This window comes from Osmerus eperlanus, chromosome 6 (genome assembly GCF_963692335.1).
Source record: "Osmerus eperlanus chromosome 6, fOsmEpe2.1, whole genome shotgun sequence".
Classification (NCBI taxonomy): Eukaryota; Metazoa; Chordata; class Actinopteri; order Osmeriformes; family Osmeridae; genus Osmerus; species Osmerus eperlanus.
Window position 1 is genome coordinate 6,403,229 of NC_085023.1, and position 27,722 is coordinate 6,430,950.

The 27,722-nt window shown below is 42.7% G+C and overlaps 2 protein-coding genes across 7 annotated transcripts in view; both read right to left on the minus strand.

Moving 5' to 3' along the window:
* Positions 1 to 392: 392 nt before the first annotated feature.
* On the minus strand, positions 393 to 3,845 carry LOC134022044 (dual specificity protein phosphatase 13B-like). 4 transcript variants are annotated; one of them, XM_062463219.1, is made up of 7 exons: positions 3,580 to 3,845; positions 3,142 to 3,262; positions 2,724 to 2,965; positions 2,411 to 2,624; positions 2,101 to 2,229; positions 930 to 1,048; positions 393 to 800 (listed from the first exon to the last, which is right to left on the minus strand). In XM_062463219.1, exons 2-7 carry the CDS (start codon positions 3,255 to 3,257, stop codon positions 580 to 582), a joined length of 1,041 nt encoding a protein of 346 aa, XP_062319203.1. In that variant the 5' UTR covers positions 3,258 to 3,262; positions 3,580 to 3,845; the 3' UTR covers positions 393 to 579. The 4 variants fall into 4 exon arrangements, with proteins under 4 accessions (XP_062319203.1, XP_062319202.1, XP_062319201.1 ...); XM_062463218.1 differs by having other exon boundaries at positions 930 to 1,153; positions 2,101 to 2,226; positions 3,580 to 3,844; XM_062463217.1 differs by having other exon boundaries at positions 930 to 1,153; positions 3,142 to 3,257; positions 3,580 to 3,843.
* Positions 3,846 to 4,813: 968 nt separating this feature from the next.
* Positions 4,814 to 27,722, minus strand: part of LOC134022050 (dual specificity protein phosphatase 13A-like) — a 40,300-nt gene continuing 17,391 nt past the window's right edge. For 2 of the 3 annotated variants that reach the window (XM_062463227.1, XM_062463228.1), the window contains 3 exons: positions 6,259 to 6,474; positions 5,790 to 6,007; positions 4,814 to 5,093 (listed from right to left, as the gene is read on the minus strand). In XM_062463227.1, the coding sequence (XP_062319211.1) occupies positions 4,882 to 5,093; positions 5,790 to 6,007; positions 6,259 to 6,474 (646 nt within the window). In that variant the 3' untranslated portion in view covers positions 4,814 to 4,881. Of the gene's footprint in view, positions 5,094 to 5,789; positions 6,008 to 6,258; positions 6,475 to 6,602; positions 6,674 to 27,722 lie in introns of those variants that run through there. The other variant, XM_062463229.1, reaches the window with a different exon arrangement.

Genomic DNA, 27,722 nt, shown 5'->3' on the forward strand with positions numbered 1-27,722 from the left:
CACACACACTCAATCACTGGCATTATCTATCATTGGGTAACATGAGCTGAATACACTAATGTGACAATGATTACTTTTAACTTAGCAGTCATGAATAGATCTGTAATACACCTCAGATTTCAGAGGTGTATTACATGAAAGAGTGAGTGACTTACAGTGTAACTCCCAGTTACGTAATGAAGAATGTTACCACTGCATGTCATGTCACTGAATGTCAACAATGATTAGGTGTATGGAGGAAGGGTTTGTAATAGTTATTTTGGGGTCTGACTGTTTTCAGCTGGTTTATTTTAGTTTTAGTTTCTAGGCTGCATGTAATGTTCTAAGCCAATGGTGGAAGACTTTCAGCCTTATGAGGTCACGTCTAAAACATAAACAATGATAGACTCATGTTACAGCACGTCACTTTAATCATTAGTAAATCTAATACAGAGCTCTCATCTGTGTGCACGCCTGTGTGTGTGTGTGTGTGTGTGTGTGTGTGTGTGTGTGTGTGTGTGTGTGTGTGTGTGTGTGTGTGTGTGTGTGTGGACTTGTCTGACTGTGTAGGCCTGTGTTTGTGCAGGTGTTTGCATCTCTTCATGTTTGGGTCTCTGTCCTCTCCAGTCTCCTCTGCTGTGTCAGATTTAGCTCCAGCTGTCTAAGCTGCAACAGAAAGCCTGCGTTGGGTCCAATGTCCCGGTTCAGACGGACAGCCATGATGGCGTCTACCAGGGAGACATGCTGGCAGATCATCAGGTAGGCCAAAACCATCGCTCCGGACCGACTGACACCCATGGCACAGTGGACAAACACCTTCCCTACAGGACACACAGGGTCAAAATGCTGCTGCTGCTGTGTGTGTGTGTGTGTACATGTGAGTGTGTACAATGTATGTGGGCCAGATTTCTATATGTTGTGTGTGTGTGTGTATATGCAAGTACACTCACCATTGTGTTTTAAGGCATTGTCTATAAACTCTGCTGTGGAGCTGAAGAAGGGTCGGAGGTCAAACAGCGGATGGTCTGCTGCCTCAACACCGATGTACTTCACTGGTACTGGCAGATCGCTGTAGAATCCAGGCCCGGTGTTAATGCGGTGAAGACCGGCTGCTGTATTCACAATGTGAGTTACACCCAAAGATGTCAACATGGGTTTGTCCCGCGCTGCAGACCTACAGACACACAGCCCTCAGCTACAAACATCATAACAACCTATACACCAAGACCAAAAATGCTTCATTTCAACAGATTGGAAGTCTGAATGTGTCTGAGTTTGGCAGTTGGCATTGAAGAGCCCATATAAACCCTCCTATTGTCTTAAAAAAACACAGTCATCATAACCTTTGGATCACAATAACCCAGGGTTCAATTTATCTCATGATTCAACTAAACTTTTAAATAGAAATGTGAAAATTGGCACAATGTTACAGCTATGGTAAGTGTGGAATACTACCAAATAGTCATTAAAAAACTGTTTAGTTAACTTTCTAGAACCCTCCAAATCTTTAAACTCATGAATGCCAATGAGACTTTATTGAGACTTCAATAAATAAGGTCAAGGAGGTCTAAACTGCCCAATGAAAATGTGGTCTTTTTGGGGGGGCAAGACTGATTACAGAATCTTTGAGTTTCTGCTCTTTCCAACATCCATATAATCCAAACATTCACATGAATAACTGACAAAAAAAACAGTAGGTCTTATATCTCATCTTTGGCACTCCTTATATGGTTGGACTTCACAAGGACAGGTACACCCCTATCAGTATTATCTTGGGTCATGTTGACCCAGAGACAATAGGCATTACTTTTATTGTGGTAGCTACACAGTTTTTTTTTTCATTCCCCAAAGTTCTATTTTCCACATATTTTGGATTAATGTTTTGTATAATTTTCTTAAGTTTAAATATGATTTGGGGTCATTATTACCCCAGGACAATAGGAGGGTAAAGGATGGTTTTTAGTGTCAGAGGAATTTCATAAAAAGATCTATAGACAATATAGATACTGTATATGGTAACAGATACAGTCTGTTTTGACCAGCTTATTATACACTTTAAGATGTAAATATGGGCCATGATGACTTCTGCCTCTACTCACTCAATGATCATTAATTACTTACTCGTTTCCAAGATAGAGGTTGGGCCAGACTTGATTGATCGTTCCTAATGGCTTCCTATCGGTCAACATGATCCGTCGCAACTCTAAGAGAGGGGGAGTGTCTTCCTGGTGGGTGGAGTCTGACTGACTTCTGTGGGGATAGAGACCAATTTGTGCTCTATAGTGTGTGTGTGTGTAAGTGTGAATGTATGGCAGCAGATTTATATATGTATGTAGGTTTGTGGGTGTACCTCCTTTTCTGTGTGCGTGTGTGAGGATATGTGTCTTCAACTCTGTGTGTCTGTAACGGTGTGTGCATTATGTGAGTTTACAGTTTCTTAGCCTGGATTCTCCTCCTCTCCCTCTCCAGGCTGGCATCCAGTCTGTGTAGCTGCAGCAGGAAGCCAGGGTTGGGGCAAATATCTCTATGCTGCCTGACTGCAGCTGCAGCCTCCTGCAGCCTCAGGCCTTCAGAGATCATGAGGAAGGCCAGTACCAAAGTTGCAGACCGGCTCACTCCCATCAGACAGTGAACAAACACATGGCCTACAGCACAAAGGGGGTTAGGATAACTTCAGTAAGTCTTATAGAGAGACACTTTAAATCAAGTGTGAGCACACACCTACGTGTGTGTGTGTGTCTCACCCTCCATGGCCAAGGCAGCTCTGATGTAACGTGCTACAGGGTAAAAGAAGGGACTGAGGATAAAGTCCACAGCATCATCAGCCTCAACCCCATAATAGTCCACAGACATGTCTCTATAGAAATAAGGGCCAGTGTTGACAGAGAAGCAGGGCTCAGGGCCTTTCTGTGGGGGTTCATGTGCAGCGTTGACTATGTGGGTGATTCCCAGGCTGTGCAGGGTTGCCTTGTCACGGGCTGCCACCCTAAAATACACATCACAAAAAATGATGATGGTATAGTGCTTTCACTTTTCGCTTTTGTGTGTGTGTGTTTGGGATTTTGTGGGATTGTATTTGTGACCCTGTATGTATGTGCTTTTGTGTGTGCACCTGTGTGTGTGTGTGTGTGTGTGTGTGTGTGTGTGTGCGCGCGGACCTACTCGTTGCCTATGTAAACGTTGGGCCAGACCTGGTTGAGGTGTCCAGTGGGCTTTCTGTCTGCCAGAAAGAATTCCTGCAGCTCAGACACTGATGGAGGTTCATAGCATGGCTCCATCTATGCTGACACACACATACAAGCACACACACATGAACATATACATGTACACACATGCATGCATATAAACACATGCACCCACACAGACATTCATGTGTACATGCATGCACCCACTGTAAACAAACACACACATAAAGATACACACACACACACAAGATCAGTAAAAGGTACACAGTGTGCCCCATGTTTCTTTAAACCATTTGAAAATAGAGAGAGATGTGAGTTACTGTACTTCAAGAGCCAGACGAATCCAGACAACCATCTGACTCGACAAGATATACTAGATTTATATGAATCCCAAACTGAAAAGATGCAAACTTACCTTAAAGAGACAGTTCCTCTTCTTATACAAGCTTCTTCTCCTTGCACTCTCTCTGTCTCAAACACAGTCACACACACTGCAGCCAGTTTCTTTTTTTAAATGTGTAATTATAAACCCCTTCAGTGACAAATACACCCTCCAGAACTCAAGACTGGAAAGCTGAATGTCTGATGTCCCATCGGCTTATATCTAACACACTTTCTCACAACACTATTACTCACACCACCACTCCATCCTCAAATATTATTTGAAATCCTCTCATATACTGTATGTATCCTTGAGTTTACCTTGGGTTTTAAGTGGGTGGGCATTTTAGAGACTGACAGAGACACCAAATAGCTTCTTGTTTTCTCTGTATTTTTAGCTCTCGTGGACTGTGTTTCTGCTATTCATACTACAGTGCCACCCTGTGAAACAACATGCATCAAGATATTACTCAGAACTCACCAGACATAAACATCTACCTGCACCAACTATGGAAGAAATGGGATATCCTATATGTTTATGCTAATCACCTTAGCTATTACCTCATCATCCATTCATATATGCTATATGTGTTCCAACAGAAAGCTACTGTGTTCTGGTGACTCTCACAGCTCTATGGTGTTGTATCTGCCTGCCTACAAGAACACCTATTGGCTGTATGTTATCTTTGTTTTTCTCTATTCACTTTAAACACCGTCCTCTGGCCTTCAGAGTGGAGACATGATTGAGACCTAAGCCTGGTGTTGTGTAATTTCTTGTCAGAGGTCTGGTTTCTCTCCCAATCTGAAGATTGATAAAACTTATACCCCAGAACTAAACTTAACTTAATCACTCCATTAATGAAGTGACAGACTAAACACTTTCTTCATCACTACAAACAACTGCTAATCACTACTAACTATAATACCTACAACTAGTCAAATAAATCTGAACTTATGTACTGTATCTGGGCAAATCATTAGCATTGAATTACAAGCCAACAAAGAAACAGAACAAGCCCATTCATAGAAATAAGGTTTTTACTAGGTACCAGGAATGATGCACACAGTATATACAACAATCATAATTACACTTTTAGGAACATCTGATTTGTAAAGCGAAAGGGCTCATTATTTTCAAGCAATTGAATGAAGTGAGTTAGAAGAGTGCAGAATGTTTTGAGGCATGCACTTGGGGAGAAAAGAACAGGTATGAGAGAGGGAGAGAAAGAATAAGAGCGTCTGCTAAATGACTAAATGTAAATATGGAGGAGGGTAAGTGGACTTTTGTCCAAAAAGGAGAGAGCAGTGAGAGGTGTGAGGAACCAAACAGGAGCTGTCAGAGGAGAGGGCAGAGCCTTCTCTTGCGTGTGAGCTGAGTGTCGAGGTTGAGTAGGAGCGCCAGGAAGTTCCTGTTGGGGTAGATGGCACGCCGCTGTATCACATGTCTCAAGGCATCTCGTAATGTGACACGTCGTCGCAGCATCAGGTAAGCCAGGACCAGTGTAGCGGAACGACTCATACCCATGATGCAGTGTACCAACACCTTTCCTGGAGACATTAACAACCCTATTTACCAATAGGCTTGATTTTCTGCTGCACTTCTATATGCACCATTTGTATGACTTGCGAAACTTCTGTATTCACAAGATCATGACCAAGCGGAAATCTATCTTGCCAAGTTTCAGCTTATCCGTTTGTGCCCAAACCCACAGTGATTTGAATCAATCAGCAACCTTTGAGGAACTTACTAGTAGCTACAGGTGTGGTTGAAGTTAGCCCGTGATTCCCAAACAGTTTCCAAAGACGACTTCCCAGATGGATATGTGTAATAAACCATCTGGCGAGTCAAGTTAGCATTTGTATGTCTCATTGGATAAAAGCATCCGCTAAACTAATAAAATTTAAATATTATGAAGAATTCTCAGTGTATTTTTACATGCTTTAACCCTCGTGCTGCCTTCGGGTCACATGACCCAAAGGTTCATAACGAACCATCGTTGTGTTTACCCAATTTTACCCAATACAAAAACAAATTAAAATAATTTTCTTTTAACCTTTGCAATGTGGGGGGTCTGAGACAGCCCAACGGTTAAAAGAAAATGCTTCACTTTGTCTTTGTATGCGGTAAATCTGTCGCAATACGACGGTGGGTCACAATGACTGATGGGTCAGAATGACCCGAAGATAACACAAGGGTTAAAGTACACAGACTCACCACACACACACAAACACCCACAACCATACCATCTTTGGTCTCCAGGGCCTTGTGTATGAAGTCTGCAGAAGCCTGAAAGTACTGGCTGATATCAAAGTGGGAGGAGTCTTCAGCAGGGATCCCACAGTACAGACAGGCATTGCCGTAGTAACTCTGGTCGCCGATGCTGCCCTGTTTAGAGTGGGCTGCGTTCAGGATGTGAGTGATGCCCAGCTTCTGTAATGCTCCTCTGTTCTGGGCAATGGCCCTGGAGGACACACACACACACACAGAGGCAGTGTAGCAGGGAGGTGAAGCATGTGATATTGCATAAGAGGCCGACCAGAAATAACCAGGGTTGGAACAGCCCAGGAACAACCTGTCATGGCAATGTGTATGCATCTGACTAGAAGGCAGATCAATACTGGTAGCAGTGAGCCAGCAAGACCCCTCACAGAGAGTAGCAGGACATAGCTGTAACAGTGCTAAGGAAAGAGTCAAAATGAGATGCATACTCACACGTTTCCTATGTAGAGGTTGGGCCAAACCTCAGCTATGGGAGTCAACTCCAGTTTGCAGGAGTCCAGGATGTACTCCAGCTCTTTAATGAGCGCCAGGTTCTGTGGCCGTTTATCGTCTGTCATTCTGCTCCAGCTGAGAGATGTGCTCTCACACACACTCTGGCTCTTCTGCCTCTGTCCATAGCCAAAATTCTTTCTGCCCTGCCCACTGCGCCTGTGTGTATGTGTGAGAGGGAGAGAGAAGGACATGAGCAGGTGGCTCTTTGGATGACCCCCAATTTAGCTCTGAGTTCAGTCTGTTCTGTTTCTCACTGGAGGCAAAACCACTGAAATTTCACTCACTGTCTCTTCTTTCTCTCTCTCTTCCTCCCCCTCCTCCTTGCTTTCTCTCCCTCTCTTTGTCTCTCACTCTCTTCTTTCTTTTACTCACTCTCTCACCCTCTATCTCTCGCTCTCCATGTTCCTACAAATCAAGGGCTGCTGCTTACAAGGATGATAGATTGAAATTAAGAGAGGGAAAGAAAGAAAGAAAGAGGAATATACTGTATAACGACAGAGGAGAGAAAGACAGACACATCATCTCAATGTAACAGGCTCCCACTGAGGTCATTACAGAGCAGGACTGAGGTCAAACAGAATTGTTCAGAGCTGTGAGGGGTTTGACTGTCCTACTGTATTTGTGAAGTAGAGAACTAGTAGAGACTGACTCTCTATAGTACACTGTTGCGACCTGATGTCTTGCATGACTGAGGTCATTGGGTTTGAATCTCTGCCAAATAATTCATGTGTATAATGTGGACTTAACACTTCAGTATACAGTACAGTTTTGGGGGCATCATCTTCAAAAAAGGACGATTTTAAAGATCCTGTAAGGTGGAATTGAAAACGCATTTTAAGTTCACCACACCACAGAAGAATGTGTTATTAACTACCCATCCAAATTCGAATGAAAAAAAACACCGACAAGTATGTTAAATTAGGCTTTGAAATCGTGAGAAAATCAGCACTCTTCTCTGCTTGAGACTGGGGGGGAGTGTCGCCTGAAGGAGATAAAGCTCCGCCCCTCGCTGCCTACTTACGACCCAGATAATGGACGCTACGTCGAGCCGAACAAAACAATATAATAATTTATTTGTTCAATGAGTGAAACATACAGATGCATATAAATGAAATGTTGCCCTGAGCTGTAACACAGGAGTAAAAATGGACACCAGAGACAGCAGACAGTGAACTCTCCAATTACTTCTAGCACATTAGCTACCATTTCACCAAAATACCATCATTCTATACCGAGTAGCCTAATATCAAGTTAGCGGTTTGCACTAACTCATAGCAGAGATACCTCTGGAAAGGTTATCTAGTATAATTATAACAAGCACACAGAACTGAGTGATGAACTGCTGGCGGCGGTGGATGATCCAGGTGCGACCGGAGGAGGAACGGCCGGGAGGGCGATGCTCGGTACGGCTCCGCGCTGCAAGAGAAGCCGTGTGTCACTGAACCCCGTCTGTCTCTGGTCCATGTTAAAACTATCCGCCCGCCGAGTTATGGTCACTGAAGAGGCGGCTGTTGGAGTTCATCCGAAGCTCTCCATCAGCGTGGCTCTTCACAAAATCAATACAGCTATTTTTCCTTTCCTCATCAATAGGTAAATTAAATAGTGTTGCAGCGCAGCTGAAGTTCTTGCATCCAGGGTGCAGGGTGCAGTTGCGGGTGGAGGGAGACATCCTGAAGCTAGCTAGCTAGCTAGCTGATGTAGGCTACAATAACAGTACAGCAGGAGGAACCATTCAGTGATCTGACGTAGATGGGTCAAAATGACGTAGATAGGTATTTTTTTGGCTCCCCCCATTAAAACCTGAAGAGAAACTGTTCTACGGTCTTACTCCACATTTCAGTGCGACAAAGTTTGGCGCTTTGCACATGCTTTCAGGAACTCATTTCACACTATATAATGTACTCATAATGTACTGTAAAGCAAATCATGGAATTTGCTTTACAGGATCTATAAACTACAGCGTGTGTGTTTCTAAATGTGTGTGTAGCTTGTAAAATGTATGGGTGTGTGCATGTTCCTAAATGTGTGTGGGTGTGTTCAGTGATCCCGGTGCTCTCCCTCTGCGGGGTGTGGTCCAGGGTGATGAGCTGCAACAGGAAGCCCCTGTTCCCTTCTCTCTCTCTCTTTCTTTCTCTTTTTCTTTTTCTCTTACTGGTGCCACACACAAATCTGGGTTCAGACTCACCTATCACACACACCTATTTTCAGACTCAGCTGTTTCCCACATGCACTTCTGTTGATGGTCCATTGTCTCCAGAGGTGTCAAAAGTATTCACATTCATTACTCAAGTAGAAGTATAGATACTAGGGTTTAAAAATACTTCTGTAGAAGTTGAAGTATCAATTCAAGCTTTTTACTCAAGTAAAAGTATAAAAGTACTGGTTTCAAAACTACTTAAAGTATAAAAGTAAAAGTAGTAAGGGGAAAAAATATTAAGGACAAAAGCTTAGGCACAGGGGTCTATAATGCACGACCCCACCTCCCCCCCAAAAAAACATTTTTCCAAAGGCCATAATGACTTGTTATATTGAAATGTTAATGTTGAAAAATGTGGGCTGCACCTGTTTATGCCCATTGAAAATGAACACATTTTAGTACAATACAAATACATTAAAGAACCATATATGTGTCTAAGCATTAACATGTGTTTCATGGAGCGGAAGATATGACTAGTTGCCTATAAGTATTGTAATGCTGCAAAAAGTCAAACTTCAGAGGCATGTTATCATAGCCTTTATTCAAATTAGACGGCGAGTTTATGAAATCCATTAGCTCGTGGTAGCCTACTCGGGTGCGCAGAGCTAGCAGCGCATTCGAAAGGAGTTGTTTTTGCATCCAAACATGTCGAAAAATTCTTCCAGGTACGGCCAGGGATGTAGAAGGTTGGCTAATCTTCCTAGCTACCAACCTCTTGAGTTCTCTTGAGTCTGCCACGGACATCTTCGTAGGCTACATACGCCTGCTATTTCCTTGCTGGAATTTGGCGTGATTTGTTCATAGATATATATAAAGGGTAGATGTCTCGTCCGTGTTGCCGGACAACCGAGTCGAACGTCCGCACATGGCAGCCATCTTGCTACAGTAAACTCGCGCACCCATATTGTGTTGGTGCTACATGTACTTTTAAAATGACCATAACTTTCAACCGATTTTTAAACGGTTTGGTTTGTTATCAACGTCAGAGATGTCGTTATGCCACTGCATACTTCTATTCTATTTAAAAAAATATATATATATATATATAGCTGCAAGCAGCGATGCGGGTTCCTTCGCAAAATGGCAAAATATTACAAAAATGTACATTGTAGAAGGTCAAGAGTTGGACAACAAGAGAGCAAAACTACTTCATGTTTGGCCAACAACAATAGGCTGTATGGGGATTTGAACTCATGAGCATAAGGTTACAAGTCAGTCTCTGTATCCTCTCTGCTACACACCTGTTGAGATTTTATGAAAAGAAAGGGCAGAGAATTAGCTTTGGTCAGCTTTGGGCCAAAGGTTATGAAACGGTTGACATTAAAATTGCATGAAATTGCACATGGTACATCAGAATGATGTCACCTTGAAACCAATAAGGTTTGAAAAACCATCAGTCAAAATGATATTTGATTTATTGACACAAATATATTTAGGCAATGTGGCAAATTTACATAAATACACCCCTTTCAGACATTTTGTATTGCATTTTTCATTCCATTTCACCCTATATAAAGACATCTGCCCGCACACTACCCCCATCCATGCTGTTTCCCTCTCTCCCAGCGCAGGTCACGCCAAAGGAGAAATGCTGCAGCAGCCGCATGAGGTTTAGATGTAGTTCAAAAATTGCCTCCCACAATCAAAAGATATTAACCACAACTCTGTTTTCAAACTTTCTCAAAGATTGCTTGAAAACCACAGCTATTGACTCTCTTCTTGAGTTGATCTCTTTCCAGAACCTCAGTCAATCCACTATCAAGAATAACCTTGTAGGCAACTGTTGCACCCTTAAACAGACATCTATTCATCTTTCTTTTGGCAACTTTATTTTCAAAGGCGGTCATTGGAGATTTTACAAAGCATGTTCTTTTAACCCGTGCAAAACGCTTGCTGATGACATCATCATCATCCCAGAACCCCGACCTCTAGACACCCACATAAATCAGAACCGTACCCAGGATATTAACAAAACCAAAACACAATAGAACCACAATATCTTTCCTTAAATATATTCCATCTTATTTCCATGTAAATTATAATTATGCAAACTAACAAATATATCTAGGTCGCAACACCCTCCCCCACTAAAATAAAATGTGCCACACATTTTCTTAATGTCAATACAACAATAGAACTCTTGGTGGAAGGTAGATAAACAGGTAAGTATCACACATATCACACTTTACAGGGTGGTTAGGCTGTGTTATCTCAATAGTCCATTTTCTCTTTTTTTTTTCTTCTTCAAAAGTCTCTCGTGTCCACAAGACAAAGTCCATAGTCCATTAGTATTGGAGGGTGAATAGGCCATAGAAGTATTGGTGGTCCCCCAAATCTTCGCAAACGGGAACAGGAAAATACTGTTTACACCCAGACTGTGTGTTCACACATTTCAAAGCCATGTATTCAGTAATTCTATTCTGTAAGTGTACACACTACTAATTCTTCCTTTACGGTATGTACCACACTGCTGTCTTAACTCAAAAATACTCCCATAGTATCCCCCTATTTTCTGTTCTTATTACTTAAATAAATGTCCAGATAACCTGTTTCTATACTCTGTAATCTGTGTCAGTTATCACCATGAACTGTAACTCATGTAGGACATTAAAGAAAATCTAACTTTAAATTGTCTGTGTGAATATATGTCTATTCATGACAAAAAGGATACATGAATAATGATCTGCTGGACGGGTCACGGCTGGCTCCAGAGGGGTTTCTCACACTGACAGGGCAGGTTTTCAGCTGTTGGAAGGTCGGCTGGCCTAGCTGGTCATAGGTGTAGATACGCCTGGGCTGTCGGACTCTCTTAGGCCTGTCCCTCCATGTTTCAGCATCACTCTGTTCATTCTCGGATTCCACAGCCGGAGCTTCAGTTTCTTCCTCCACGCTATATCTCTCATCCACATGTTCCTCCTCAGGGTGTTCCTCAGGTGCGAACGCCACCTCAGGCCTGTCTCTGGGTGTCTCACTCCTCTGGACATAACTCTCCTGCCTCTGCGTTTAGGGGTGGATCCGCATGTCTAACGGCTGGCCACAAGTGATACGCCTCTTCACTGGAACTGTCTGTGTCTGTTGGGTAAGTATTGTGCTTGGCTGTATGTTGTCTTCTTGTTCTCCGTCTTGTTTTGTTTCCACTGTGTATCTCTTTGAGACTGGGTTCGCAGACATCTAGCTCTTCAACCAGGTAGGGGCATGGCAGGAGTAGGTTATGATGTAATACACGTCTTCTCCCTGTTTCTTGCAATGGGTCAACTATGTACACTGGACTATCAGGGTCTTTTCTTCCCTTGACAACATGAATCATGTCTTCCCAGTAGCTACGTAGGTTTTCCAGTGCCGCCTCTGGGTGTGAGGTTTCTCACCAGGACATGGTCACCTGGCTCAAGGGTAGAACTCCATGCACGCTGATTATAGTTTTTTTGTCCTCTTCTTGCACTTTTCTTAATATTCTGCATTGCAATGGCATAGGCTTCGTGCATAACCTCTCTCCACTTCTCTGCATAGCCAGTCTGTGACTGGTTTCTCTCTTCTCCTGTCCTGGGGAACATCAGGTCCACTGGTAATGTTGGTTCTCGGCCAAAGAGAAGGAAAAATTGCGAAAATCCTGTTGCTTCATGCACTGTTGAGTTATAGGCATGGACCACTTTGTTAAGGTGCTCTTTCCACCTGGACTTGAGACTCCTTAAGTGTGCGCAGCATACCCAACAGTGTTCTATTGAAGTGCTCTGCGGGATTGGCTTGAGGATGATAGGGGGAAGTCCGGGAGTGACGAATACCACAGTAGTCTTGGAGCTTGCGGAAGAGATTATTTTCGAACTCTTTTCCCTGGTCGTGGTGTATCTTGGATGGGAAACCGAAACGCATGATAAAGTCATCAAAAAGCTTTCTGGCGGCGGTCTTCCCAGACTTGTCTCGTCGCATATGCCTGTACATATTTAGTAAAATGATCTACAACCACAAGTATGTATTCCTCCCCTCCCTTTCACTTGTCTAAGTGTACGTAGTCAATGGAGATCATCTCAAATGGTGCAGAAGTCACAATGCTATGTATAGGTGTTCTGGTTATTCTGTTAGGTTTCTTTCTCTTTATGCAGCGACACACCCGTGTAACATAGTGTTCCATCTCCTGTCTCATCTTAGGCCAGAAGAAGCGTTCTCTCGCAAGAGCCACCATCCTATCTGCACCTAAGTGTCCCATTTCCTCGTGGAGGTGTTTGTACACAACAAGCTTCAGAGACTCAGGAACAGCAAGCTGCTTTCTCGTCGCAGTCTCTCTTCTGAGTATGCCATCTCTATCTATCTGTAGACAGGGCCACTCTCTGAGAAGCTGTCTGACGACTTTGTCCTCTGGCAACTTGTCTTTATGTTTCAGGTAGGTATGTGTCTTTTTCAAGGCCACAACTCTGCTTATGACCAGGTCTGCATTTTGAGCGGTTCTTATGTCCCCTACTGCAAGAGACTGAATTGGCTCAGAGATTTTGCATCCTTCTGGCAGTGCATCTTCATTACAGGTAACAGTAAAGATCCAATTCAGCTCTCCAGCTTTGTCTGTCCAGAGCTTTCCCAATGCATTCAATAGCTTCCTGTTGGCATTCCTCTGTGCATTCTTGGATGACCTCTTTAATGGGCCTTGGTCTGCGTGACAAGAAGTCTACATCTGTATTTGTTGTTCCAGGCTTGTATTTTTATGTGAACCTATAATCCGTTAACTCTGCCACCCAGCGGTGTCCAGCTGCATTGAGTTTTGCTGACTTTGTGACATATGTCAGAGGATTATTGTCACTGTACACAGTGAAGTGAGGTGCGTGGAAAAGATAGTCATGAAACCACTCTGTTATGGCCCATTTCAGCGCCAGGAATTCTAATTTGCCAGAATGTAACTTGTAATTCCTCTCTGCTGCTGTCAAGGTCCTTGATCCATATGCTATCACTCTGAGAACGCCCTCTTGACGCTGGTACAACACTGCATCTAGGCCATCTTCAGAGGCATCCACATGAAGCACAAAGGGTTTCTCTAGGTCGGGGTATGCCATTACTGGTGGGTTTGTCAGCTGATCGACAATTCTGTTCACTATCTCTCTATGAATGGCTGTGTACTGAACTGGGTGAGAAGGTGGCAACAGAGCAGACTTGCGGCTAATCCCCTTTTTCTTTTGACTTTGTTTCACTTCAGACTTGGGATTTGCTAACAGTTCATAGAGGGGCTTGGCGATCCTAGAGAAGTCTGGTATATAGGATCTGTAATAACCGAGGAATCCCATGAACTTTCTCATCTCTCGCACCGTGGTGGGTGTCTCGTGCTTCAGTTCTTTAACTGCTTCCACGTCTTTGGGATTCATCTTGTATCCCTCTGCAGAAACTACTCGACCCACATAACAGACCTCACTTTTGAAAAAGTCACATTTCTTTGGTCTTAGCTTTATGCCACACTCTCGCTGTCGTTTGAGCACCTGTCTCACATTTTGGATGTGCTGATCGAAGCTGGAGCTAAATACCAAAACATCATCTAAGTACGGGACACATACTTCATCTCTGAGGTCTCCCAGGCATCCCTCCATGTAGCGCTAAAGGACCCAGGTGCGTTTGTAAGCCCAAATGGAATTCTGACCCATTCATGAAGTCCCCATGGTGTTATGAATGCGGTGTAGGGTCTGCTTTTCTCACTTATGAAGGTGATAAGCCTTCCGTTGATCCAGCACCGTGAACCAGGATTTGCCTCCCAGATTTTCCAGAATCTCCTGTATCCTTGGAATGGGATGACGGTCAGGCAGTGTTTTCTCATTCAGTAGCCTGTAGTCTATGCACAGCCGCAGACCCTCGTCTTTCTTCCTGACACATACTACAGGTGAGGAGTATGAAGAACAAGATTTCTGGATCCAGCCTCGGTGGAGTAGGTCCTGTATGTGTGTTTTCACTTCCTGGTAGAGATGTCTAGGGATTGCATTGTATGTTCTTTGAACAGGCACGTTGTCTTTTAACTGTATGTCCATCTTCAAATCTTTAATGCACCCTGTATCCCAGTCATCTTTTGCAAAAACATCACATTTCTCCCTGAGCATTTGATGTACTTGCTGTCGTTGGTCTTCTGACAGGTGGCTCAGGTCCACGGGCGGGTCCCAGGACTCAGCTTGTGGCTCTCCACTTGACTGCAACGCAGCACTGCTGTCTGATGTCTTAGGTGTCTGTTCCTCAGCAGGTTTGGTCTGCAATGGGTAGATGGCATCAACACCGTGCAACAGGCCAAGTGTGGTGCGACTGTAAAGCACAACATCATTATCAGTCATATTTTCCACCGTCACTTCAATTTTACTATTATCTTCTGGGGGGAGCTTAATTAACTGTTCTCTGATGACAAGACCTGTTGGCCATGGTGCCTCAACATTTGGCTCTAACAGTACATGTGATGTACTCAACACCCTCTTGTTTAGCCGTCCGCACTGCACCACCATTACTTTGTTCTTCGGGATGGTCACTGGTTGTCTGTCTACTCTGGCTAAGTGGGGTTGGCCGTTAGGCTTTCGCTTCTTCAAAACAGATAAAACGGCTCTTGCGGTTCTGTGTCCTACCTCCAGTGCTGAGCACAGTCTCTTTACCATGTGACCTGATGGGATACTGTCTCCATTTGTGTCGTCGGTCAGGGCTAGTTCTTCAATTACATTAAAGCCGATGATGGGGCGTTCAATGTCACTGCTGGCAATCAGGACGGGGACCAGGACAGGTTTCTCACTCATTCCAGCCACAACATCTTTGGACAAGGAAACTTCCATTTTCATCCATCCCTTATACGGTATGTCTGTTCCATTTGCAGCTGAAAGCTCTAATGGTCCGTTTTCGAGCAACTCGGTCACTGGTCTCACCTCAACATCTGGCAGGTACTTTCTTTTCCAGTTCGTTCCCACTATTGATACCTGTGAACCAGTGTCCCACAGTATTGTAGTGTCAACTCCTCCTAGAGAGGCTCGAACTAGACATCTCTTCCCTACCAGCTTCGCTGTTTGCCGCTGTTTACCAGTGAGTGGTGCTCCTAGGCTGAACAGTTCTGCTTTCTCTATCTTTTCAGCAGGACAATGCAGAATTTCAATTTTGCTTGTGTTGGCTGTAACATTTCTCATTCGGCAACCTGATGCCCAGTGTTCTGCGCTGCCGCACTTGTAACAGTGAACACACCTTCCATCAGGGTTGGACTGTTGACATTTCCGACATCTTCTGTAATTTGAGGTCTGAGGCTGTGGTCTGTATTTTTGGTTTGGCTCTTCACCCACTCTCCTTGGTTGATACTGAGGAGTCTGCTGAAGGCTTGCGATGTGAGTGGTGAGGTTCTGGATAGCCTCACATATGGCTTTGTTACCTTGGTCAACCTTTTCCATCAGTGTATCACGTTTGTTTGTCTCTCCGTTTTTGTTTGGTTTAGGCACATGTTCATTTTCCTCACTTTTCTCACAAATCGCTGCCACTCTTATCGTCTTTAGTTTAGGTATAGTTGACAACTTATTCCTTCTTTCCATTTCAAGACGGTATGCAGCTGTCATTTTCTCCAGGAGGACTTCATCTGTCACTTTAGGATTTTGTAAGTATGGCTTTATGTCCGTTCGAATAGTGTCATCATGAAGGCCAGTCATTACCGATTGGAGGAATTGATTTTGAATTAATTCTGAACTGTACTTCAAACCAGACTTAACTCTTTCTGAGGCAAGGGCAATTTGTTGTCTCAGGTCCATGGCTCGCATTAAAAACTGAATGGGCGTTTCTTTAGGCTCCTGAACTGCACGGGTGAGGGAGTGGTACAGCTCTGTAGCATCCCTTTCAATATAATGAGTTCATAGAATTTGCCTGAGAGCTTGCAATGTCAAAAATCAATTCTACTTTCCAAATAACTCTTCAGTTTAGTTCCTGGAGCTACGGCTTGAATTACAGCTTCGACAACTTCTCCCTCATCATGTCCTTTTTTCAGTGCCCTTTGAATTTGTCTTTCCAAACTTGAGTAAGTTTGGTTAATTTATCCTTTTGATTTGGTTCTCCAATGTGTCCAATTATTTTTAATTCCCTCCTGTACAGTGGATGAGCAAACGAGACATTTTGACTAGCTACATAGGCTGTTGCATTCAGTGTTGAAACGTTCTCTCTTTGTTCTTCGTGATTACTGGGTGTAGTTTCATTATCTTCCACAGGGTTGTGATCTTCCAGTACTTCTTGAGGCGAAAATTCATCAATATCCTCGGATTTCTCATTTAGTTCGTCAATTTTGTCATTTAGTTGCATTAAAAGAGACATCCCTTCATCTTCTCTTGAAATAACATCTTCCCCTTCTATATATTGCAGAATTTGTCTTCTCAATTTGCGGGGTACATCTTTATCACGTCTATCCACTGTAAGGCCAAGTCCTGCGCATACATCATTCAAATCCGGTGCTTTCAGTGTTAGTAACTTTTCTTCTATTTCTGCCACCGTACTTTCCCAGTCAGACGACATCTCTTGCACGTTCGACATGATCGAAAACTCTTACCTCACTGTTTTGTTTGTAGCACTGCAGAATCTACGTATCTGTAGACTTAGATAGCAGGTAGCGTTAGCTCTTATAATGTCCGTGTTAATCAGCTAGCGTTAGCTCTTACAATGTCCGAGTTGGTCACTCGTCGGTGTTTTGCCTTCGGCAAGGGCACAACCTTTGTTCTCTCACATATATATTTATTGGAATGCTGCTTCAGCATTCCAAGTATTGTTCTTTGAATCTTTATTTAACTTATTTGTATTATTGTTGGAATGCTGCTTCAGCATTCCAAGTATTGTTCTTTGAATCTTTAATCAACTTATTATTTTTCTTCTATTTCTTCCGTGGCACCTTTCAGCGCCTTCAAATCTTCAGCTATTAAAACCGTTCAGCTATCAAAAAATTCAGCAGTTTCAGGCCATGGGTGCTGTGACTTTTCAGCTTTGTACCTCTTATGCTTGAATTAATATAAATCAATATTCATAATATTTTTAACATGGGTTTCCAATGGAGTTTTCTTTCAAATCCTCTCAAACTTCTTTAAACTTTTTCAACTTCCAAATCCTTCTTCTTCCTCAATCTTTCAGCTAGAGCCACCATTTAAACTTTAAAATGTTGACAAAACCCTAAACTATTTTTAATTAATTCATCTTTTTGATATCTATTCAACTTTTTTCAATATCACTGATTATGTTTCATGACTTTTTCAAACCGTTTCTGAGATTTACATGGGTGTGTACGTGAAAGCCTAGAGTGCAGACTGAAACGCTTACAGTGCGTGTCCACTGCAGCGACGCGAATCGCTTGCCATCGCTCGCCTTCCCACAGTTCACCACGCTCGGGGGCGTTTCAAACAGATTAATGTAGAATGTAGTTCTCTAAAGTCACTGTTGTAGTTGTCATGGCCAAGTGTGCAGACTTGGGTTTACGTACTCGCAACATCAATCAAAATACAACTTGTATACAAAATACAAAACTGTTTAATAGACATACACGTTGACATGTGTAAAAAAAGTTTTATTATATTACTCAAAGTCTCTGCTAATCTGTCGATACGATAGGGAGTTCCAGCCGGGCTAGCTAGCTAGTTACCACAGAACAAAGTTACGTAATGTGACTAGACTGAATTTGAAAGTACAAGCACCAACAACTTCGGCAACCTTGCGCCATGCATCGTTTTTTTTGTATTAACATCTCTGTACGAATACAGCTATGTATCGTACAGGACTGGGTAAGCAGCCACACAAACAATTAGTTTCTCCTCCACCTTGAAACCTAGAAAGCTAGAAATGTTTACCATGGTTGCTACGTTACGAGAAACAAGAAAACACTCCGATTGGCCATCGCTAGCGAAAATCGCTCCTCATTTGCATAAAGTTGAGAAAATCTCAACTTGGTCGCGTCGCGTCGCTACCCACAATGCACCACGCAAGCGATTCGCCTGGCTCCATTGAAAATGAATGGAAAACATGTTGTCGCTCGCATCGCGTCGCTGCAGTGGACACGCACTGTTAGAGTGGAGGGGAGCTTCGGATGTTGTTGAAAAAATATTTCTAGTTTGCCAGCATTGACACAATTTTCGCTCTTCATGCTTCGTTGTTGGATCAATAGATAGCTAATTTTGTGCTGGTCGTAGACAGTTGTCTGTTGAATCCAACAGACGTACACATTTGTTCAGAGCCCCACGAAAGCGAGACAATGTCCAACTCTCGCCCCATAGAGACCAATGCAAATCTGGTGACAAAATCGTCAGAGAAAGCAAAAAGAACAACATTTTGAAACTGCCGGTAGAGTCGTATTTCTGACGGCACAGAAATATAAAGGACATCTCTGGTTTCGGCAGAGTCTTGGGTCTCGGAAAATATCCTTATTTTTTGGATTGGACGTATAGTTTTGCGTCTAGGTTAACTTGTTTGAGGTGTGGATTCTAGCTACATTTCTGTTATTTTCTGCCCTCAGCGCTTTAGCAATCATAGCTGCACCATCACCGTGGCAACGACAGACACGCACGCTCAGTCTCTCACACAGGTGATTGGTATTAGCTGATTAGTGGAGTCACAAGACAGAGTTTGATAGCATTTCAACCTAATACAATTTACAAGAGTTGACTCTGCAGGTGCTGCTAATATCTCTTTTACTACTATTGCTAATGGAACTGTTTTATTCTACTACGCCACTGAGTGCGTTTACTTGACCATGAGAAACCCGATTACTAGCAATTGTCGGTTTATGCCAATAATACGATTACTCCATTTACATGTGTAATTAGTTATGCGATTACTCAATAAACGCATCTACATGATTCTTTTTATTAACCCTCGTGCTGCCTTCGGGTCACATGACCCAAAGGTTCACAACGAACCATCGTTGTGTTTACCCAATTTCACCCAATACAAAAACAAATAAAAATTATTTTCTTTTAACCATTGCAATGTGGGGGGTCTGAGACAGCCCGACAGTTAAAAGAAAATGCTTCACTTTGTTTTTGTATGAGGTAAATTTGTCGCAATACGACAGTGGGTCACAATGACTGATGGGTCAGAATGACCCGAAGATAACACAAGGGTTAATCGTTGTATGCTCCACGGACAAAACTTGCACCATCATCCTTCTGCAACAAAGTGTCGCCGCGTGTCTTCGCAATCGCAATTCCATCTTCTACTGCCGGTAACGTCGTAGAATAATCTTCAAAGGGGGTTCTTTATAATGAATGAATGCAATATGAGTAGGCTAAATGCCTGAAAATATCACGAGAAGGGAAAAACTAAAAGGACGTATAAGTCATAGAGATTAGGTCAATTTTTACACCGGTCTGCCAAATGTATTCGTTTTGATTCAGCTATGAGGCTGCCTCTTGCAGGGGAAATGAGAAGACATCATATTTCATTCTACACTTGACTCATATTTTGAGTTGTAAATGAGCAGAAAAAAAGATGCTTTTAAATCTATGTAATCTTTATAAATAATAAGTTGGCTCTATGCATTTTTATATAAAATATACAGAAATATCAGTTGTAAAAATGTCATAAAAAACGGACCCTGTGCAACCGACGCAAGCAAGCACACCCTACAATTTCCCCAGAAATTGTACCCTCTCTAGTTCCTCTTCCTTCGTGGTACAAACACTTCAGACCGGACGGAAACACCAATTTATGTTGCACCCTTAAACAGACATCGATTAATCTTTCTTTTGGCAACTTTATTTTCAAAGGTGGTCGTTGGAGTTTTTACAAAGCATCAGGGTTGCCAGGTCTGTGTGACAAAACCAGCCCAATGGCCAATCAAAACTAGCCCAAAACCAGCCCAATGGCCAATAAAACCAGCCCAAAACCCAGCTCAATATCAGAACTCAAAATTTTAAAGTCCAACAACATTGCTATCATTGTCAAATGTATTGTAATATCTACAAACACCAAATGTTTAGTATGCCAGCATTAAAAGCAATTTTCAGGAGGTTTTCTCAGGAGACTGAGAGCATTAGGCACGTGTGCACACGCACAGTGCGTGTGCGTAAGAGGGCTTGTCCCATGTCAATGTGTGTACGTGCTGATCAGTTTGGTAGGATTTGGGTATAAATAATTTCATTTAAAATATGGATTTTTAAGATATTCATGTAATTTGCATGCAAAATAGGTCTACCCGAACCAATGGACAAAAAATTCAACCCGCGGCAACACTTCAAAAGTAGCCCAATTCCGCGGGAAAATCGCGGACCTGGCAACACTGCAAAGCATGTTCTAAATGTATAAAAGAGAGAGTTCCAATCAAATCTGAATTTGTTTTAAACATAGAGGTTTAAAAGGCAACCTTTGCCTAAACTGACATGCACCAACTCAGAGAACTGAGTTTCAACAACCATTTACACATTTAGTCTCTATTTGTTACTCTACTCTTAACCCTCGTGCTGCCTTCGGGTCACATGACCCAAAGGTTCATAACGAACCATCATTGTGTTTACCCAATTTTACCCAATACAAAAACAAATAAAAATACTTTTCTTTTAACCTTCGCAATGTGGGGGGTCTGAGACAGCCCGACGGTTAAAAGAAAATGCTTCACTTTGTTTTTGTATGCGGTAAAGTTGTCGCAATACGACGGTGGGTCACAATGACTGATGGGTCAGAACGACCCGAGGAGAACACAAGGGTTAAGGCATGTTTAACTTAAAGATCCTGTAAAGTAAATTCCATGTTTTGCTTCTAAGTACATTATATACGTGTAAAATGAGTTCCTGAAAGCATGTGCAAAGCGCTAAAACTTTGTCGCACTGAAATGTGGAGTTAGACCGAAGAACAGTTTCTCTTCCGTTTTCAGATCAGGTTTTAATGGGCGGAGCTAAAAAATGCTCTACGTCAGATCACTGAATGGCTCCTGCTGCTGTACTGTTATTGTAGCTTACATCAGCTAGCTAGCTAGCTTCAGGCTGTCTCCCACCACCCGCAACTGCATCTTCCCTGGATGCAAGAACTAGCTGCGCTGCAACGCCATTTAAGTTCCCTGTTGATAATGAAAGGAAAAATAGGTGGATAGATTTTATGAAGAGCCACGCTCATGGAAAGCTTCGGATAAACTCCAACAGCCGCCTCTGCACTGACCATTTCACGGCGGACAGTTTTAACATGGACCAGAGACAGACGGGGTTCACCAACACACGGCTTCTCTTGCAGCGCGGAGCCGTACCGAGTAAATGTAAATGTTTACTCCTGTGTTACAGCTCAGGGGAATATTTCATTTATATGCATCTGTATGTTTCACTCATTGAACAAATATATTCTAATTCTATACTGTTTTGTTCGGCTTGACGTAGCGTCCATTATCTGGGTCGTAGGTAGCTTACATGAGAGAGGCGGCGCCTTCCAGCGAGGGGGCCGAGCTTCAGCTCCTTCAGGTGACACGCCCCTCCAGTCTCAAACAGAGAAGACTGCTGATTTTCTTACGATTTCAAAGCCTAATTTAACATACTTGTCTGTGTTTTTTTTCATTCGAATTTGGATGGGTAGTTAATAACACATTATTCTGTGGTGTGGTGAACTTGAAACTCGTTTTTAATTCCACTTTACAGGATCTTTAAAGGTGACATGACATGAAAACTTTTAGGAGGTTATTTAACATTAATATGAGTTCCCCTAGCCTGCCTTTGGTCCCCCAGTGGCTAGAATTTTCGATAGTTGTAAACCAAGACCTGGGTGTTTTTCTCCGCCTTTGAGAAAATGAAGGCTCAATTGCTCTGTTTGAAAATCTTCCTCCTTGTGACGTCACAAGGAAGAAGGTTACCTCCCCTCTCTCTGCTTTGCCCGCCCAGAGAGTCTGGCCCGCCCATAAGAAACTGAGCTACGACTGTGCAAGTGTTTTTATCCTCGAGAGACATCATGGCTTGCAAACGAATGAAGCATTACATTTGCTCAGTTTGGATGTTGAAGGATTCAAAATCTATGTGTCTATTCCAATATGTAAATATAGCTGCAAGCAGCGATGCGGGTTCCTCCGCAAAATGGCAAAATATTATAAACATTAGCTCTGCAGCTAACAGCTGAGTTACTGTCGCTAATGTAAAGGTAGATAGCATCAAGTATGTGTGTGAATACACATGCTGTAACGTGAGTGTTGTACACTTCTTTGTTATTTGGATAACTGTTCTGCTGTTGGTGTTATGGCGCGCGCGATATCCGCCTTTCCACTCATTGAAATGACTGAGTGTGTACCTCTGCAAACCAGGGTTATCAGATGAGAATGGGCAAATTCGAGGCATCTTACAGCAACGGGGACAGCCATTGCGATACATCCATTGTAAACATTAGCGCATGGTGCCGCCCCTCCGCTCCTCATTAGCATTTAAAGCTACAGACACCAAAACAGCGGGTTCTGAGGAAAGCTCCTTGTGGGACTGCTAGTAGTGGCTGTAATTCTGCACCAAGGCTGAATTTCTGGAAAGAGACTTCTGATACAGTATTATGGGAACACTAAGGCCTATATAAAAGCATCCAAAAACAGCATGTCATGTCACCTTTAATGTCTGCACCTCTCTGTCACCAACTGTCTCTGGAGTGGGGGCTTCACAGGGTGTCTACAGGTATAAACAGGTTAAATGTAAGACTTTTTAAGACCTTTAATACCACTTCCAAATGAAATTAAAGACCAAACTTAAGATGGAAATACAAATCAGAAGTGGAAATATACAGTAATATTTCCAAGTAAACACTGATGTCTGTTCAATATGAACAGTATGGTAAAATGACAATGTAACTGTTGCCACCATATTACTTTATGTATATGTATATATTTTGTAAAGGTTTTTCAGAATTGTACATTTTGTATTTGTATGTAGCATTACTGTATTGTATTGACATTATTGTAATAGACTTTTATTTTGGAGCCTTGGTGGAGCTGCTAGTTTTTGAGCGCGAAACACAGAGAAGAAAGCTGATGTCCTTGCACACACGTTAGTTAGGTAGTACAATAGTCAAGAGAATTACATTAAGATATTAATGCCTTTAAAAGCTGAAAGGGACTGTAAAAAATTATAAGAAGATTTCCTTTTAGAGCATGCAGCCAACGAGGTATTTTGTCTGTTTGTTATGTACTTTAACTTTGTGTTACTTTTGATGCTGTGTTTGCTAACCAGCTAACGTTGTGTTATGTGTTTTGATACCGTGTATTACATAGTTTTCACGGTTTGATGTGGAGAAGAAGACTTCGTTAAAAACCCGTAAAGGAAACCATTTGCTGTCTGACTGTGCTTGGGAGGGAGTCACAGTGAAAACTCGGACTGTTCGTCGACGCATGTGGACGAAGCAGCAGTCTCATGACTAGCTAACGCTAGCTACTCTCAACGTGGTGGCTACGGTTCTTGGAACGTTCGTCAAAGGACTGGCAGATGAGTCGAAAGCACGCACTTTCTCACAGTTGAAGACGCACACACACGCACACTGATTGAGCAATCGTTTCAAAGCAAAGCCATAAGAACTTGGACACTAATAAGAGTGGGCTAAGAAGCGGGCTTTACAAAGGTTTGCCTAAAGGTTTATGTGTCGGCTAAAATTGAAGGACTGTTGTGTGAGTGGTGAATGCATCTTGTTTGCTCAGCAAGTTTAACCAGAAACTTGCCATTTACTGTATAGCCAGTTTTAAGAAGCTAAAGGCTAAGTCATAGGCTACATACCTTTTTGTTTTGAATTTCTATTCTATTACCACTTTAAAGTGTGTTTTGTGGTAGTGCTAAGTGAAGGCTATTTGCCATTTGATGTTTAACCCTTGTGTTATCTTCGGGTCATTGTGACCCACCGTCGTATTGCGACAGATTTACCGCATACAAAGACAAAGTGAAGCATTTTCTTTTAACCGTTGGGCTGTCTCAGACCCCCCACATTGCAAAGGTTAAAAGAAAATTATTTTAATTTGTTTTTGTATTGGGTAAAATTGGGTAAACACAACGATGGTTCGTTATGAACCTTTGGGTCATGTGACCCGAAGGCAGCACGAGGGTTAAGTTCTCAATAAGTGTTCCAAGGGAACCGAGATTTCTTTTATACATTTTCTAAGTGCATTTTGAGTTACTTAGGTGGGAATTACCTACTAACTGTACAGCTGTTGATAATCATAGCTAATGATAATATTTTCAGTTGAAATATTAAGACACTGCAGATACACACATTTAATACACATTTGAGTAAGCTTTAGCAATTCATCCAGACATTTATTTTACTTCAGAGTTCTAGTTTAATTTACAATTTACACGTAAGCTATTCAAGACCCTTTGACAATGGCAGAGCCTAGTCAGTCTCCAACCCAGGTTAGGGATAATGTTAGGGATAGTGAAAACGAGCTGGATGAAGATCAGGTTAGGGACACTGAAGCCCAACCGGAGGAAGTGCCTCAGCCAAGACGTGGTGAACGAGTACGTAATCTAACAGAGAAAGGCAAAGAAATGCAAGACAAGAAAATTAAACCACTGCAACAAAGATTTAACTACATTTACCAAAAATGGAGAACACAAGTTAAATCCGCTAAGCAGCCATTATCACAATCATCAGAGCCATTAGCAGACAGTCTGCTTCATGATATCATTGGCAACACCAGAGGCCTTTGTGCAGACGTCCAGCGTGTTTATGAAGAGCTGCGCGAAGTCACACCACCAGACCATGACATGTGTCGAAGAGTGGATCTGTGTGTAGAGGTTTCCAGCTTCATCGTGTCCAAAGCCTCGAGCCGTCTGAATGGGAAGACGCCAGACGGAGGAGAACAAAGTTGGCCAGATGCAAGCTCTCTTTGGAACTCAAGCACAAGTGAATTAGGAACTGTCGCTTCTATCTTAAAAAGCGACTCAGAGCATTCAAACATGTCTTCTGTGAAACATCAAGAAGCTGCCGCCGACGCTGCTGCAAGCCAAGCTGTTCTGGAAGTGTTGCAAGAACAAGAAAGAGAACAATTGGAAATACAGTGCCTTGAAGCAGAGGTTAAAAGGAAGATTGCTGCTCAAGAGGCCGCCGCTCTAAAGCGTCGTTTAGAACAAGAAGCAGAAGTGAATAGAAGAATAAAGAGAGAAGACGAGGACGCTAAAATGAAAGCTAAACTGGAAGAAGAACACATAGCTATACAAATAACTCTTGAGGAAAGACGGAGAAGAATACAGCATTTGGAGACCATGAAGGAGCTCAGTGCAGCGCGAGCGAGAATGCAGGTGTACAATCAAGAGCCAAAAGACATCCCAGACCATGGGTTGGTTGCAGATAACCAGCTGCGGGGCCCCACAAGACACCTGCCCCTGCCTGTGTTTCCTGCCCCTCAAGCCGTCACTACCTCCACGAGTGAAAGCACAACAGAGCTTGTCAAGGTCCTGGCAGATGCTTTAAGTGCCAACAGAATCCCAGTTCCTGAACCATCAGTATTCAGTGGCGATCCATTGAAAGACAGTGACTGGAAGCTTTCTTTCCAAACTTTGATAGACCAAAAGAATATTCAAGAGAAGGAGAAGATATACTACCTCCGTAGATACAGTCAGGTCCATAAATATTTGGACATTGACACAATTTTCATCATTTTGGCTCTGTATACCACCACAATGGATTTGAAATGAAACAATCAAGATGTGCTTTAAGTGCAGACTTTCAGCTTTAATTTCAGGGTATTTACATCCAAATCAGGTGAACGGTGTAGGAATTACAACACATTTGATATGTGGCCCCCCCCTTTTTAAGGGACCAAAAGTAATTGGACAATTGGCTGCTCATCTGTTCCATGGCCAGGTGTATGTTATTCCCTCATAAAGGGAGTTCGTTATTTCATTGACAAGGAGCAGATAAAAGGTCTAGAGTTAATTTCAAGTATGGTATTTGTGTTTGGAATCTGTTGCTGTCAACACTCAATATGAAGTCCAAAGAGCTGTCACCATCAGTGAAGCAAGCCCATGGAAACCCATTTACAGTTGCAAAGTCATACAGAGACAAACTCCAAGCATGGCCCAGGATCGGCACTAAGGAGAGCTTTGAGCTCAGAGAGTTTGTTGATTTTCTCAGAAGTTGCGAGGCCGCAATGCTCCACATCAAAGCATTAGAGATTCTAAACGACTGCAATGAAAACAGAAAAATACTGTTAAAATTACCCGACTGGCTAACTGCAAGATGGAATCGGAAGGTCGTAGAAGTTGAAGAGAAAAGCAGCAAGTTCCCCTCCTTTAGTCAGTTTGTTGAATTTCTGATAAGAGAAGCGAAAATTGCCTGTAACCTAGTTACATCATTGCAGTCATTGAAACAAGGTGAAATTGAAAAGCCAAAACCACAAAGATATCAAAGTGTTAACGCAAAGACACTGACTACAAGTTCCAATGAAGAGACCATGAAAACCTGCACTTTCTGTAAGAAGACTGGGCACACTTTGCTCAAATGCAGGAAGTTTGTGGAAAAGGCAGTCTCAGATAGAGTCAAGTTTGTCCAAGCTGAAAGACTGTGCTTCGGTTGCCTTAAGCCCGGTCACCTCTCAAAGAGTTGCAACAAAAGGAGCGTTTGTGACACATGCAACAAGCGCCATCCTACTTGTCTGCATGAAGAGAGAGAGACAAAGGCCAACAAAGTCAGAGTCAAGTCAACTACAAGTCAGGAAAGGAGTAGGGAAAGGCCCCAAGCAACACAACGTGAAACAATTGCAGTAGCTACTTCAAATAGAGTAATCCTTGAGGAAACTAATAAACAAACCTCTGCAATAATTCCTGTCTGGCTGTCATCTGCCGCTCAACCATCACAAGAAGTACTTACATACGCTCTTTTGGATTCACAAAGTGACACGACCTTTGTTCTCAGTGAAGTAGCTAATGCTTTGGAGGTCGACAAAGAGCAGGTCAAGTTAAAACTCTCTACTATGACTTCAAGAACAACACTGGTAAGCTCTCAGAGAGTAAACAACCTTCAAGTCCGGGGCTTTTACTCCAACAAGAAGATGTATTTACCACCAACCTACACACGTGACTTTATTCCCGCCAACAGAACTCACATTCCAACATCTAAAACTGCCAAAGCTTGGTCCCATCTAGAACACCTCCAAGATGATGTGGCACCTTTACAAGACTGTGAAGTAGGTCTGCTCATTGGGTACAACTGCTCACAAGCCTTACTCCCACGAGAAGTTGTGTCTGGCGAAGAAAATGAGCCCTATGCACAGCGCACAGACCTTGGGTGGAGCATAGTCGGCCATGGGAATGCCTGTGTAGATTATGGAGATGCCATT

Coding starts and splice junctions, on each gene's coding strand:
- LOC134022044 (XM_062463217.1), bottom strand. CDS start 3,257: ATGGAGCCATGCTATGAACCTCCATCAGTGTCTGAGCTGCAGGAATTC. Junction 2,966..3,141: donor AACGTTTACATAGGCAACGA/GTAGGTCCGCGC, acceptor TGTGTATTTTAG/GGTGGCAGCCCGTGACAAGG. Junction 2,625..2,723: donor AGCTGCCTTGGCCATGGAGG/GTGAGACACACA, acceptor TTTGTGCTGTAG/GCCATGTGTTTGTTCACTGT.